The sequence below is a fragment of the Gobio gobio genome (assembly GCF_949357685.1).
Source record: "Gobio gobio genome assembly, chromosome: 3".
Lineage (NCBI taxonomy): Eukaryota > Metazoa > Chordata > Actinopteri > Cypriniformes > Gobionidae > Gobio > Gobio gobio.
The window spans coordinates 32,363,833-32,378,722 of NC_137099.1; the positions used below are offsets into that span (position 1 = coordinate 32,363,833).

The following is a 14,890-nucleotide window of genomic DNA, read 5'->3' on the forward strand; positions in this document are numbered from 1 at the left end:
GGGATATAGAACCGGTTCCCCATTCTATGAGCGAGTCAGGCTTTTACAGCCGGTATTTTCTCGTGCCAAAAAGGGATGGGTCGCTCAGACCGATTCTGGATCTGAGGCGTCTGAACAAAGCTCTTATGAGAAGATCGTTCAAGATGCTCACGACCAAGCAGATCCTCGCGCATATTCGCCCGAGAGACTGGCTAATCTCCCTAGATTTGAAAGATGCATATTTTCAAATCAAGATAACGCCGCGTCACAGGCATTCTTACGATTCGCCTTCGACGGCCAGGCTTATCAATACACCGTCCTTCCGTTCAGCCTGTCACTAGCACCCCGTACATTTACGAAGTGCATGGACGCGGCCCTCGCTCCCCTGAGAAGTCGAGGGATGCGAGTATTGAACTATCTGGACGATTGGCTCATCCTGGCGCAGTCAGAGGCCGAGCTCCTCGCCCACAGGGCAATGCTGCTCAGCCATCTGGACAGCCTGGGGCTCACGGTCAATTGGACCAAGAGCTCATTAGTGCCCACGCAATCAACCTCATTTCTGGGTTTGAATCTGGACACTGTGGCAATGTCAGCCCGCCTGTCACCCCAACGCGCGCGCCAAGTTCGGCGCATGGCTGCGTACCTCCGGCCGGGCAAAATCGCACCTCTCAAGCTCTTTCAGAGGATGCTGGGACGTATGGCCTCAGCTGCAGCTGTGCTCCAGCTGGGCTTAATGCGCATGCGCCCGCTGCAATGCTGGTTAAACGCCCGAGTGCCTCACATAGCCTGGGCGTCCGGAGGCTTCAGGATCAGAGTGACTCAGGGCTGCGTTTCAGCCCTAGAGCCCTGGTTAGTAGCCGACTGGTACCAGCGGGGAGTGACAATGGGAGCCATCTCACACCGCAACGTCATCTCGACAGACGCCTCCACCTCGGGTTGGGGCGCCGTTTTCGAGGGCAGATCGGCCTCGGGCCTCTGGTCGAGCGGAGAAAAGCTCCTACACATAAACTGTTTGGAGATGATAGCGGTAGAGAACGCGCTCAAGCAGTTTCTCCCGCTTATACGAGGACACCACGTGTTGGTCCGGTCGGACAATACCACAGTGGTGTCCTACGTGAACCGGCAGGGCGGTGTCAGGTCCAGGTGTCTGGGCAATCTGACAGAACGCCTGCTCGTGTGGGCACACAGCTCGCTGCGCTCGCTGAGAGCTGCGCACGTACCGGGCCACCTCAATGTGGGCCCGGACAAGCTGTCCAGGGGCCTCATTCTCCCAGGAGAATGGTCCCTGCACCCTCAGACAGTCCAGCTGGTATGGCGCCTATTCGGCAGAGCGGAGCTCGACCTCTTTGCAACAAGAGAGAACGCCCGCTGCCCGAGGTTTCTGTCCAAAAGCGAGGATGCGCTGTCCCAACCTTGGTCCAGCCTCCCGCTGTATGCTTTCCCGCCGATTTCCCTATTGCCCCATGTCATAGCGAAAATCAGGGAGACGCGCCGCCCGGTGCTCCTTATAGCGCTGCGCTGGGAGAACCAGATTTGGTACCCAGAGCTGGTGAAGCTGTCGCACTCACCCCCCTGGCCAGTTCCGCTGAGAGCAGACCTCCTCTCTCAAGCAGGAGGGTCAGTTTGTCATCCCCATCCAGAGCGATGGTCTCTGCATGTATGGTTGACCAACGGATACCCGTTGACCTGCCCGAAGGGGTTATGAACACGATTTCACACTCTAGAGCCCCCTCGACGAGGCGGTTATATAGTTGTAAGTGGTCGGTGTTCACTGAGTGGTGTGTTTCCAAGGGATTGGACCCACAGCAATGTGGGGTCCAGCGGGTGCTCTCCTTCCTCCAGGAGCTTTTGGAACTGGGCAGGTCCCCTTCCACGCTCAAAGTGTATGTGGCGGCTATAGCAGCGTTCGCTCAGACGACGCTAGGTAGCACGCTAGGAAGGAACGAGCTCATCATCCGTTTCCTCAGAGGAGCCAGACGGATGAATCCCCCGCGGCCCCCATCAGTTCCTATATGGGATCTGGCCTTGGTCCTAGAGGCCCTGAAGGCTCATCCCTTTGAACCGCTCGAGACTGTGGAACCAAGGTTCCTTTCGCTAAAAACCGCGTTCCTGATAGCTCTGGCTTCAGTAAAACGCGTGGGGGATCTACACGCGCTCTCAGTGAGCCCGACGTGTATGGAGTTCGGCCCGAATGACTCCAAGGTCATTCTTAGGCCGAGGCATGGTTATGTCCCCAAAGCGATAGGCACTCCCTTCAGGGCGCAGATTGTCTCCCTCTCGGCTCTGCCAGCATCCGATGAGGGGGATGGTGGCAATGTCCTCTGCCCTGTCAGGGCATTGAGGGTTTACGTCACACGCTCCGCCGCCTTCAGGCGCTCTGAGCAGCTATTTGTTTCGTTTGGAGGGCGCACTAAAGGTCTCGCCTCCTCGAAACAGACCCTGTCCAGGTGGATAGTGGACGCGATTGCAGCAGCTTACGCTTCCAAACACCTGCAGTGCCCGCTAGGTGTCAGAGCACACTCCACTAGAGGCATGGCCTCTTCATGGGCTTGGGCCAGAGGGATTTCCATCCACGATATCTGTATGGCGGCAGGCTGGGCCTCCCCGTCTACGTTCGTGAGATTTTACAATCTGGAAGTTCCTGCCTTACAGGCAAAAGTGTTATCAGTTCAATAAGGCTGTTGGTTCTGCCCAGTGATTCTGCGCAGACATAGCTCACATACTGGTAGTAAGTTCGGTACTAGGCTTATGTGAATTTGAAGGAGACCGGCGGTGCCGTTCCCTCATTTACGAGACAAGCTGTTGTGAGTTTGAAGGTGACCGGCGGTGGCGTTACCTCACTCATATAACAAGATATTGTGAATTTGAAGGCGACCGGCGTTGCCGTTCCCTCATTCATGAGACAAGGTGTGGCGAATTTGAAGGAGACCGGCAGGTGCCGTTCCCTCATTCATGGGACAGGGTTTTGTAACCACCCGTTGTAACCACCCGTCAGTTCGAATGAAGTGTCTGTATATGTGGTGGCCTGTTTTCCTTACCGGCCACCCTGCCCGAGCAGTGTTATGGTCCCCGGTTCCCTGGGATACATATGCTGTACGCGAGGCGCGCACGGCGTTGACAATGTGTTCCCGATGCGTAAGTTTCCTTACGAACCTCTCGTAAGAGAATAGCACGCTGGAATAGCCTGCTATGGTCTGCCAGGCTGCCGCACTGCGTTGACAATGTTACAAAATTAAGGATAATTTTGGGTTTTTCAGAAATCTCGAAGAAAGAATACTTTCCCGATGCGTAAGGAAACTTACGCAATACTCGTTCCCTCTTCTAGAGAGAACCGAGGTTACGTTAAGTAACCGAGTATCGTTTTAATCTTTATTGTATTTTGATTGTGTGCTAAGCTAACATGCTAGCTAGCCAATGCACCTGCCACCTGGGCAAATACGTTATTTTTATTAATAATTTTGAATAGACTGAAATGAAAAACCAACTGAAATGTTTCTATTGTCAACAACGGCATTTGGGGCACTTTAGAAGGTGAAGTGAGAAGTTTGATCAAAGAAATGAGGTTTGAATAGAACAGTTTGAATAGAGAGTTGTCAGTGATTACAATGAAGACAAAATAATAAGATAATAAGAGCCATAACCTGGCCAGAGAGGTGTGAAAGTGTTCTGGGGAGACTGGAACTGAATGGGCAGTTTGCACCTCAAAACAATAGAGACAATAAACTGAATGGTAGCTCAGAAGAGATGGCAATAAACATCAGTTAACTTTTTAGAGAAATCTCAAAATAAAATCATATGACATGATCTTGAAAAACATTTAATAAAATTCAGAGTTTTAGACTTATCATCTTCAGATTTGAAATATAACATGGTCAGACATGTGGCTTCAGCTGTAGTGCCCTTCTAGATTGCTAAAATGCCAACTTCAATTTTATTTTCATAAAGATATTTCATACAAATATATTTCTAATAACTTTACAAAACTTTAAAGCTTATTATAGCTATTTTTGTTTATGAAAATAATTATAATTTTGAATTTACAGTAAACTGCCAAGTGTCTGCTTTCATTAACTGTAACGGTTTTAGTCTGATTATGCCATTTCATAGGATTTTTTCAAAAGCGGGGGTGCAGGCTAACAGGTTAAGACTAGGCGATTTCCTAGGCAGATATTGACTTGGGACTATATTATGGGGAAGCACAGGGGAAGCACTGCTACTTGGGCGCAGAGATATCACGCAACACATGAAATCCCACAACTTCCGTCAACATACCGGCGTGAATAGTAGCTGGCTATTTTTCATACAGTTCATGAATGGCGATGAACATGGCTGATTTTGTGAGAGACGAAGAGGGTTACTTCTTAGACAGTCAAGATCCAGAACCATACCTCTATGAACTAGAGTTTTCAGAAGAGGAGCTACGCCTGCGTGCTTTGGAAATAGAACGACAGGAGTAGAAGGTTACGATTGCTCAACAGCCGAACAGCACATGAATGCAATGTCATATATGTCAACATATAAAATTTACATAAACATTGAAGACTGTTCTGCTACTTCCTTTGGTCAAACTGCTTGTAGCCTTCTCTCTAGTAGTTATATTAAAACTCCTGAGTCAAAAGAACCAGGCAACTCGGTGAGAGAAATATAGCTAACTTAGCCCTCATTCATTTCATTTCACAGGTAACAATAACACCGTTTTTTATTTTAGTTTCGGTGGTCCCAGTTCCGGTAGTCCCAGTTCCGGTGGATCGTGCTCCGGTGGTCCCAGTTCCGGTGGATCGTGTTCCGGTGGTCCCAATTCCGGTGGTGGATCGTGTTCCGGTGGTTCCTGTTCCGGTGGATCGTGTACCGGTGGTCCCAGTTCCGGTGGTCCCAGTTCCGGTGGACCCAGTTCCGGGTTCTGGTGGACCCTGCTCTGCCCGCACCACCCAGGCGCCCTTCTCTGACTGCGCCACCCAGACGCCCTTCTCTGACTGCGCCATCCAGACGCCCTTCTCTGACTGCGCCGCCCTGGCCGCCTGAACTCTGCGGGCCGCCCTGGCCGTCTGAACCCTGCAGGCTGTCCTGGCTGCCTGAACTCTGCGTGCCGCTCGGGCCGCCTGAACTCTGCGGGCCGTCCTGGCCGTCTAGAGAATTCAAAAGTCTTTTGCGGATCTATGTATTTATTCACTCACTCATACGAAGAATATCGGGACTAATAATATATTTGACGCAAATTAATGCAAATATTGATTACAAATAGTCCCAAAAAGATTATTTCCCAACTAGAATTAGACCTAGAATTCCGCTCACTTTTCTGTTTGACCTGGTTAATGCCTTGCTGTGAATTAGTCTAATATTTAAAATAAAATTTAAATCATTCATTATTTCATATAACATGATTTAATTTCTATAGGCTATATTTAGTTCAATGCCCGGTTCTCGCATATCATTAGCGTTTTGCCTAATGTGATAAGCGCGAGCAGATTCCCTGGCTTCTGGCAAGCATTTCAAACGCATCATTTTCATAATGCAAATATGGTATATTATACAGAACCGTACTCTGGACTGAAATATGGGTCATCATTTATCCATTTCATACATACCAAATAGCACGTGTTTCCCATATATGAAGGGCATGATAATAGCGATTATGATGTGATAACTGTCTACTTATACAAACACTCCACAGATCCTATGAGACATACATAATACATTGATACACGTTGTCAGGAGATTTCTTAGTGATTTCCCCGGTACTTAAACATATTTAAAAAGGAGAACATGCAAAAATCGGCGGCCATGGAATTGTTTGACCCTGGAAAAACGTCATTGTTCATGATTCATATAGTTCAGTTTTTAGTCCTCGTTTTGGTAACATAGAAGGCTTTGTGTTGGATTACAAAGAGTCTTTGAGATGTGGTCGTAACACAAAGGAGGGGTGTTGCGATCCCTTGTTTTGGGATCTCCTGAATGCTTGCTAGTGGCTAATGGCCACTTTTACTCGGAACATGCTAGCTGGCAACATAGGATTCCATTCATTATGCTAAGCTAAGCTAGCGGCGACTCTGCCAAAATAAAACAATGCATGCACTGAGACAAAAATGCATTTGCCCACATATCTAAATGTAGGAAAGATTTTGAATAAGCCCTATTTCTAAAAACGGAGGAGTGTTCCTTTAAAGAAAAAAACTCTTTAATGTATGCAAATACATGCTGGAGTCAAAAGTCTTGTGAACACATATCTATTGTGTGTTTTGAGGCCTTCATTTTAAAACTTTTGTTTTTGTTTTTCAATAACCATGCATAAGCATGTAAGCATGTACATACATGTTGCTCACATATTATGGTAGCCCAGTTTGTGCTGAATACAGTGTAATTACCCTTTTGCCATTAATGTGTTTAAAAGCAACTGAAAAAAACACAAATGTCAGAGCATGTCAAAACTTCTAAAGGGCCCCAAAAGAGCTCAGACTACAGAGGGTTAACTATTTCATCTAAAGCTCATCTAAAGTGAGGACTATTTATGCCTCGCAAAGCTTTTACAAAAGAGATTTAAAGGCTCAGTTCTCTTCTGAACAGAAAAAGGAAACAAACACAACACAAAGGAATACAGCACATAGAAATATTCGACCCACTTTATATTAGGTGGCCTTAACTACTATGTACTAACATTTTTATTAAGCATTAGATACAATGCACTTATTGTGTACATACATGTTTTTACATTGTACTTGCATTTAAAAAAATACCTGCATGTAATTAAGTCTGTAATTAATTTCTGTAAATCATTTGTAATTACACAGTTGACACTTCCCTTACACCTAACTCTACCCTTAAACTTACCCATATCGCCACACCTGTCCCTAACCCTACCCGTATCCCACCTCAATATCAGCAGAGGTGTTCTGCAATACAGTTTGAACTCAGTAAGTACATTGTACTTATTTTAAATGTAAGTACATAGTACTTAAGGCCACCTAATATAAAGTGGGGCCTAAATATTTATTTCAAAATGCAAAAATGGAGACTGTAAAAATAGTAACTTAATATCAAATTAAAATTAAACCTCTTCAAATGTCATAGAAAATAATATTCCTGTAGACCGCCAGAAAACATAACTGCAGTCAAATGACACTAAGCCTCTGTAATATGATATAAAAATAAATTTCTGTAAAGTGTAAACATTGCTGAATAAAAATTTACCAGTGGATTACACTGGATTACAGGGGTGCCAAAATACAACAAATAAAATGTAGATAAAACAATAATAATACAATAAAATAGTTTGCAGTGTCAAAACAGTACTAACTTTAAAACATTAGAGAACAGCAGTTCAGAAGAGAACTGAGCCTTTAAATCTCCTCTGTAAAAGCTTTACGAGGCATAAATAGTCCTCATTTTAGATGAGCTCACATAAATAGTTAACTGACAACTACTAAATGTTTTATACCTGAATTAATCATGAATTACAGTATAAATACATGTTAATAAAGCATGTATTATCACACTGAGTAACTATTATTATATGTCTAAATAATAAGATTTATAAATGTACATTTCAATAGTTTATTTAAATAATGTAATACTTAATTTAGAAATTATTAATTGATCATTTATAAAGTATGAAAATACAATTATTAAACATTATAGATATGCTTATAAATCAAGAATAGAGCATTTATAGCTGTATTTATAAACTGCCTATTAATGTCTATTAATGCTTTATAAATGATGAATTAACTATTTACGAATGCTTAACTAATGCTTCATAGCTTGTAGTTATTATAAAGTGTTACTGAAATGGTTGAAATCAAAATATTTATATGAGGAACACAAAGCAAAGTCCTGGCTGATAAATCCATATTATACTCAAAACAGTGTAATTTAAATTTAAAGACACCTACCTGATCAAACAGCTGTTTGCCTGTGGTGTTAGGTTGGATGGCAAATTCCAACTCTGCATCCATAGTAGTCACACGCACATTAATCTGTAAAACAGGAATTTAAAAAAATATATTACTGCTAAATTCTCCTGATTTTCTGTTTCCTTTTCTTCTCAATCACTATTTTGAATGATTGACACAACATATTCTCAAACTCGTCACATATTGAATCTTGGTCAGGACCCCTCAGCATCACTTTTTAATGCACATGGCACCCCTTTAGCGTAATTTTTGCAGGGTACTTTGGCGACCTTTGGCGTCATACACAGACATCATGGGCATGGGAATTTTATCATCATGATGATATAATATATTGGGTTATAATTTTGCCATTATACTGGGGTGTCATTATACACTCATTGTTTACACCTGTGTGTAATTAGATAAGATTAGATTCAAGTATATTGTCCTTACACATGTACAATGCAACAAAATGAGTTTGGAGCAAGCCTCCGAGCCGCAGCTATTTAAAGCGCCGCCACACGTTCTCCAGAAAAAAAAAAAAGAAATGCAGATTGCAAAGCATACATGCAAACATAACATACATAGTACACACAGTATACGTGGTCACGTGATGGGATTTTTTGTTGGAACTGAGTAAGGGAGATAGGAAGGAGGAAAGGGGAGGCAGACTGTTGGATGGGGGCAGGGATGGGGGTGAGGTGTGTATGATACACTAGAGTCTTGAAGAGTCCTGTGTTGTGTGAGGTTGTTGTGTCAAGCTGACCTCCCAACCGAGAGAGATAGGGACAAGCTGGACGGTGGGGTGAGGGAAGGAGGGGGTCAATATCTTAATCCATTAAGCTGATCTTCGGTAATTTTCCAGACCATAATCAATCAATCTGTTCTGATCCTCAGCATCAGTGGCGAGCGTCCGGTTCATGAATGGACTTGGACATTTCATCCAATTTCATGGTCAGACCAGACATACTGCGTAGCAGTTCACTAGCCTGACCCCCGATGGAGCCCACTCTTCCCTGCGTCTCCGCAGTCCGGGCTGAGATGTTACGATACAGTTCCTCAATCATTGTCACTCTTTGATCTAATACCTTCAGTCGGTCATACACATCCCCGAAGCACTCTTTAATAGATAATTAAATAATGCCAATTATGAATAAATCCTCCACGGACAGGACTTCCAGGCACAGGACTTGCCAGCTGTTCCAGGCTTCCCGTGTGTAGCCCGCGGCGAAGGTCCCGTCCGGGCAGGTGGGTTCTCCCGGTGCACCCATCCTTAGTGAGAAAATCTTGTCGATCGCGCTGAGAGACCAGTTAATTAATTCCATTTCAGTATTTTCAGGAGTCCAGCAAGCAGGGAGTCAAGAAAAAAAGACATAAAGATCAGTGCCAAAGCGGAGCGGGGAGCAGATAGAAGGCACGTCTGCTCTGTATGAGATCAGGAAGAGGAAGTTACTCTGTTTACCTCACCCTTTATAAGCCTGGTTATCTCAGTCATTCTTTGCAAAGTCTTGTTTGTTGTAACACTGCATTTCTGAGCATTCCCCCTGGTTTCTTGTCTCTTGGTCTTGGATTACTTCCCTGTTCTGTGGATTACCCTTTTGCCTGTCTCTCCTGCCTTGTTTGCCTGTTTGGACTGCTTGCCTGTGTATGACCTTTAGCCTGTTTTTGACTACGATTGTGGATTACCATTTAAAATAAAGCTGCGTTTGGATTCTCAGCCTTTGTGTCTCGGAGCAGTTACGTTACAACTACAGACACAATTTGTTCAAAACGTACAAATTAGAGCTGCAACTAACGATTATTTTTTCTGTCGACTAATCTAACGATTATTTTTTTCGATTAGTCGACTAATCTAACGATTATTTTTCCAGATTAATCTTATGATTCTTTTTTACTGATTATTGTATTTCAAAGAGGGTAGTGAATTTGTATATTATTTTAACATGAAATCAATGAATGATGACAATATTAATTGTATTTCAGGAAAGGTAGCGTACATAGTATGCCATTTTATAATGAAATATATGAACACAAGAAGCTTTTTAAACATAATATATAATGATACTATTCATCATAAAATGTATACAGAGTAGGCCTAATTAGGAAAAGTTGTTTACTATAGGCTAGTAGTTGAGTATGATTTACTTATTGATTTGTGTCAATAGTAAACGAAAATGCACTTGTATTTATCTGCAAAAGGTTCACATACAGGAGCTTTCAGCATAGTTTTAATATAGTATAACTAGTCGTCTATTTTGAAGATACATGTGCATAAACAACGACTAAAGCTGCCAGAAGTTTTTGCCCAAACTTCAAAGACACATTTAAATGATTAAAGCTAGAGGCATATCTTAACTTTAATGTTACTTTAATCATGTAAACTACCTATATACAGCATGTTTTATGCATATGTGTTTGGGACAGAGGGGAACCAGGTCGCATTAACAGGAGATATATGCAGCCCATAATAAATAAAAGCACGAGATGTACTGGGGTCGGAGAAGAACCCCGGAAAATGTGACCGTCTGTTGCAATACACGCGCCACGGTTCAGCTGCGCGAGAGAACACTGGAAGGGTTGCCAGGTTTACACAACAAAACCCACCCATTCGTTACTCAAAACAAGCCCAAAACAAGCCCAATCGCGTTTCGGGGAGGTTCTCTGGTAAACATCGCGTTCGGGGGGTTAAATATGTGTGTTTTTTTGCTTCAACCCGCGGACATGAGACACAGCCCGCGGCAACAGTGTAGAAGTAGCCCAATTCCGCGGAAAAAAGCGGACTTGGCAACACTGACTGGCAGTGTGAAAGCTCCCGCTCTCCACGCGCACAGCTTCTGCTCTGCCTGCGCGCGCAGTGTTTTAAGCAATTGTGAGCGTGGCATGGTTGTTGATGCCAGACGGGCTATCACTGCCGGTGCAAAACAAAACAGCAATTTCACATCTATGAAGAGTCTGTGCGCTACATTCGGGCTCGGGTCGGGCTCGGACATAAATATCTTAATGCCTGTCGGGCTCGGGTCGGGTTCGGTTACTCTGTCGGACGCGGGCCGGGCTCGGACAAAAAAATGCGGCCCGATCCGCACTCTAGGGTAGATTAGTGGTAATGCATTCATGTATTGCCTTCTTAGGAAGACATTTTTTATAGATAAAAACCATGACCACCGATGTGATCTTTGACCCCCAAAATGCAGATACTGCACTCTGCCTTTGGATGACCTTAAACAACTAAAACACTATTGCAAAGGCAAAGTGCAGTATCGACAAACTAAATGTGTTCATCCAACTTTTTTCATGCTTCTTAATACATGTTTATAGTAATAATAAACTTTATATAATACAGAATTTTCATTTTCGGTTGAACTATCCCTGACCATACATAATTTCCTAGAATTAGAGGTTAGAGAGTAAGTTAACTTACGTATTTCTTCTCCCTTTAGCCTAACTTCTAAGCTATTCTCAAACATGTACATTTCCTGTTTATGCTATCTACACCCTTAAAGCTATAATTAATAATTAAAATATAATTATTATGTATTCTTAGCTAGCCTATCTGTGAAATCCAAAAAACTGATTGGCACTTTTTTTTTTGTATATTAAGTAGCCTACGAAATTAGTGCGTGAAAATAGAGTACTTTCAGTACATTATGCAAGTGTACTTTTTCACCTAGTGTGCTTGCTGTCAGCCCGGCTGCGCTGCGCTCGTCTGGTTGTCACCTGCTGACTGGCGCCGCTAACTTTTAGAGTAACTTTGTCTAACAAGATAACTTTACCAGACCCAGCTAACTTTTGAAGGAGTAACCCCTGTCAATACAATTGGATTAGCTGCCTGAAACGGAGAGATGTCCGAATCAACAAACACCAACGTGATTAAATCGGATTATCTTTACGTTGTCAGAGGATATTGCCTTTAATAGAGCAGCACAGGTCAGTCAAAATTTGCTAGCGGCTGGCTAGTCAATGTTAACTGAATATAAAGCTGTCAGTTGCCTTACTATGAGTTATTATTTTGCTATCTTACTTACCAGTCTTTGAATATTTGCGTTTTAACGCGAGTTCAAACATCATATGGTTGCAGGATTTTTTTCTGTGTGTTACGATGGGGGCAAACCGCATAAGTTACAATCCCCATTGTGACAAGGCTGAAACCGCAGTATCTGCTGTGTCAAGAACGGGGAAACAAAGCTAGAACGCAGTAACATCACTTACTGCGGTTTGCCTTGGTATTGGCTTGGATTTTGTAGTTACTGCAATTTTGAGACGCTCGTTTCTCTAAAACTGGAAAAAATTGAACCAGCAAACTTTGTCACAAGACAGAACAGATGTCACAAAGCCCATTTCAAGTCTTAACTCAAATTTGACCAAATGTGTAGTTACTGCGCTTTGCCTTTGGACGGCAGTATTGTCTTCTACTACTGTAGTAAACTCTGTCATCCTACATCAGGGGATGTGCACGTGCATTTGTTGACATGACAACCATGATAGCCCTGAACACTGCAGGAGGAGTTCACAAGCCGGTGTTCTGCTTGCGTCGCATCTGAAATGTCTTCATCCCAGGTACAGTGGCATATGTTTCAGCATGTCATATGAATATAATTTCATGGGTTTTATTTTTTTCAAACGCCAAATGATCGCGATGCTCACGTTTATAAGCCAGCGTCATTATAGTAGCCTAGTCTATTGGTTATCGTTTTACAGAATCTATATGATACTTCAATTCAATGTTTGAGTGGTAGGTAATAACTAGTCCAAAAGCATGACAGCCTCCTTCAGCTCACGCCAACTAGCAAACACTGGCCCAATGTTGATCCTCGTCCTGCCTTTAATCCGATCACTTTCTCGTTTCCTCTTTTTGCTGTCCTCCGACAAAACCTTTGCTTTCTAATTTTTCTGTGCTGCTTCGGCCATGACTGTGACATCCGGCAAACAAACGATAGTTGGGCTGGCACGTCCGAATTTAAGGAAGTGGGGGTGGTGGTGGAAGTGACGTATTTGCCGTAAAGCAGTCAAATTTTGTAGTCCGTTTTGTTCTTGGGTTACTACCCGAAACCCGAAGTTTAAAAGTACGATTAAAAACGATACAGACCCCGTCAGGCTATGGAAGACGTTGATGTATCATCACAAGAGTCTTGAAAATATATTATGAAGGTTGAAAAGTTACCTGGTGCTGCTTTAACAGTATGGTTTCTACAACTTTCACTTAGGAGCAAAAATCTGCCTTCAAATTTGAAATAAATAAATATTTGACATTTATCGTGATAATTATCGATATCGACTGATATGAAAAGATTTTATTGAGATCCTTTTTTGGTCATATATCGCCCAGCCCTATGTATAACCCTTTCAAAGTCTTTAAATTACAAAAAGGTTTGACTTTAGATAAAAGCCTTGGTTTTATCCACAACATTGATATGGTTATCAAGTTTAAAATCACTGTCCATGATTACTCCCAGATTTTTAACAGAGGATTTAACGAAAGGAAGTAATGAACCTAATTCTGTGTTGGGGACCACACAGGTACTATTAGGAGAAAATATCATAATTTCAATTTTACTCTCATTAAAATCTAAAACAATCATGGCCATCCAATCTTCAATGTCCGTGAAGCAGTCCAACAATAATTTTGGTAACACTTTACAATAAGGTTAATTAGTTAACATTAGTTAACATGAATTGAACTGCACTTATAATGTATTTATTTATCTTTGTTAATTTCATGTTAATTTCAACATTTACTAATACATTATTAAAATCTTGTTAACATTAGTTAATGCACTGTGAACTAACATGAACAAATCATGAACAGCTGTATTTTTATTAACTAATGTTAACAAAGATGAACAAATACAGTAACAAATGTACTGCACATGGTTATTTCATGTTAGTTAATACATTAACTAATGTTAAAGCTGCAGTCTGTAGTTTTTCCTCTTTGTCGCCATCTCTGCTCGAAATCTGCAATGGCAGTTATTTGCGGAATTATCAACTCTACGTGATTTGTGCCTCGGCACGGCACAGCGCGGAGGAATCCAATGTTTTGAGGACAATGTGCGGCTGTCAGTCACCGCGCCGGTGTGGATACTGTCATTCAGAATCACAGATTATACTTTTTGAAAGTATGACCAACATAATCATTTTCACCGGAAAATGTCATCTGAACAAGTAAGTAGATAACATCCACTTCTGTCCTGACCACTCCCGGCGCTATGGGCGGGCCGTAGGGGGCCGGGCCCGCCCACAGAGCTCCTGTGCCCCCCCTCCATCAAATTTACATTTAAAAATTATTTTAAATATAATAATAATTTACGTGTAGTATTTATATATTTATTGATGTGTGTATTTAAGTGTAATATTTGATAATCTTATTTAAAAAAACACCCGCGAAGTTTGACTGATTGTTTACAAAAAGGGGTTTCCCGCTGACCCACTCTAACGGCAGCATCTCGGTAAAGTTATAGCGAAGTGACGAGCGCTCGGTTTTGCCTAAGCTAGCTAGCCAGGTTAAATTTAAATTAATCGTGAAAGTGAAAATATTAAAATATGGATATACGAAGCTTTTTCAAATTGTCAGCTTCTGGAGGGAAGAAACTGACACCTGTGGCGCCTGAAACACCTGCTACAACGACAGAAGGTGGTGGAGCCTCGGCTAGCAGCACCAGTCATGATCCAAGCTATGTTTTTTTTTTATGAGATTCCACTCAGAAAAACGTCGACTTCAGCTGTATTAAGAACGCGAGTAGGGCAGTTGGTTTTATTACTCTTCTTAAGTTGCACCAGCTGTGGTGTAAATTATGCATTTGACACTAGCCGTGTTTACATTACCCTTCAAATTGCGCAAATTGAAATTGCGAATTGAAAATATTTCGAAATAGTTTTTTATCGATATTTAGATAATAGCGCAAAACAGCTGCGCAAATCTGTAATGGAAACGCAGCTACTGATATGCTATATGTGTGTGAGTGTGTCGTAGTTGATTACGCATGGTTGATTTAATACTTAACTTGAGATTTGTGACTATTAGGCTGTTA

At 42.5% G+C, this 14,890-nt stretch overlaps 1 protein-coding gene across 1 annotated transcript in view; it reads right to left on the reverse strand.

Annotated features, from left to right (window-relative positions):
* The window catches only part of LOC307123967 (radixin), a 267,415-nt gene that overhangs the window by 184,369 nt on the left and 68,156 nt on the right, over positions 1-14,890 (reverse strand). The window contains exon 3 of the mRNA XM_079812852.1: positions 7,866-7,949. Coding sequence (XP_079668978.1) covers positions 7,866-7,949 — 84 coding nt within the window. The remainder of the gene's footprint in view (positions 1-7,865; positions 7,950-14,890) is intronic.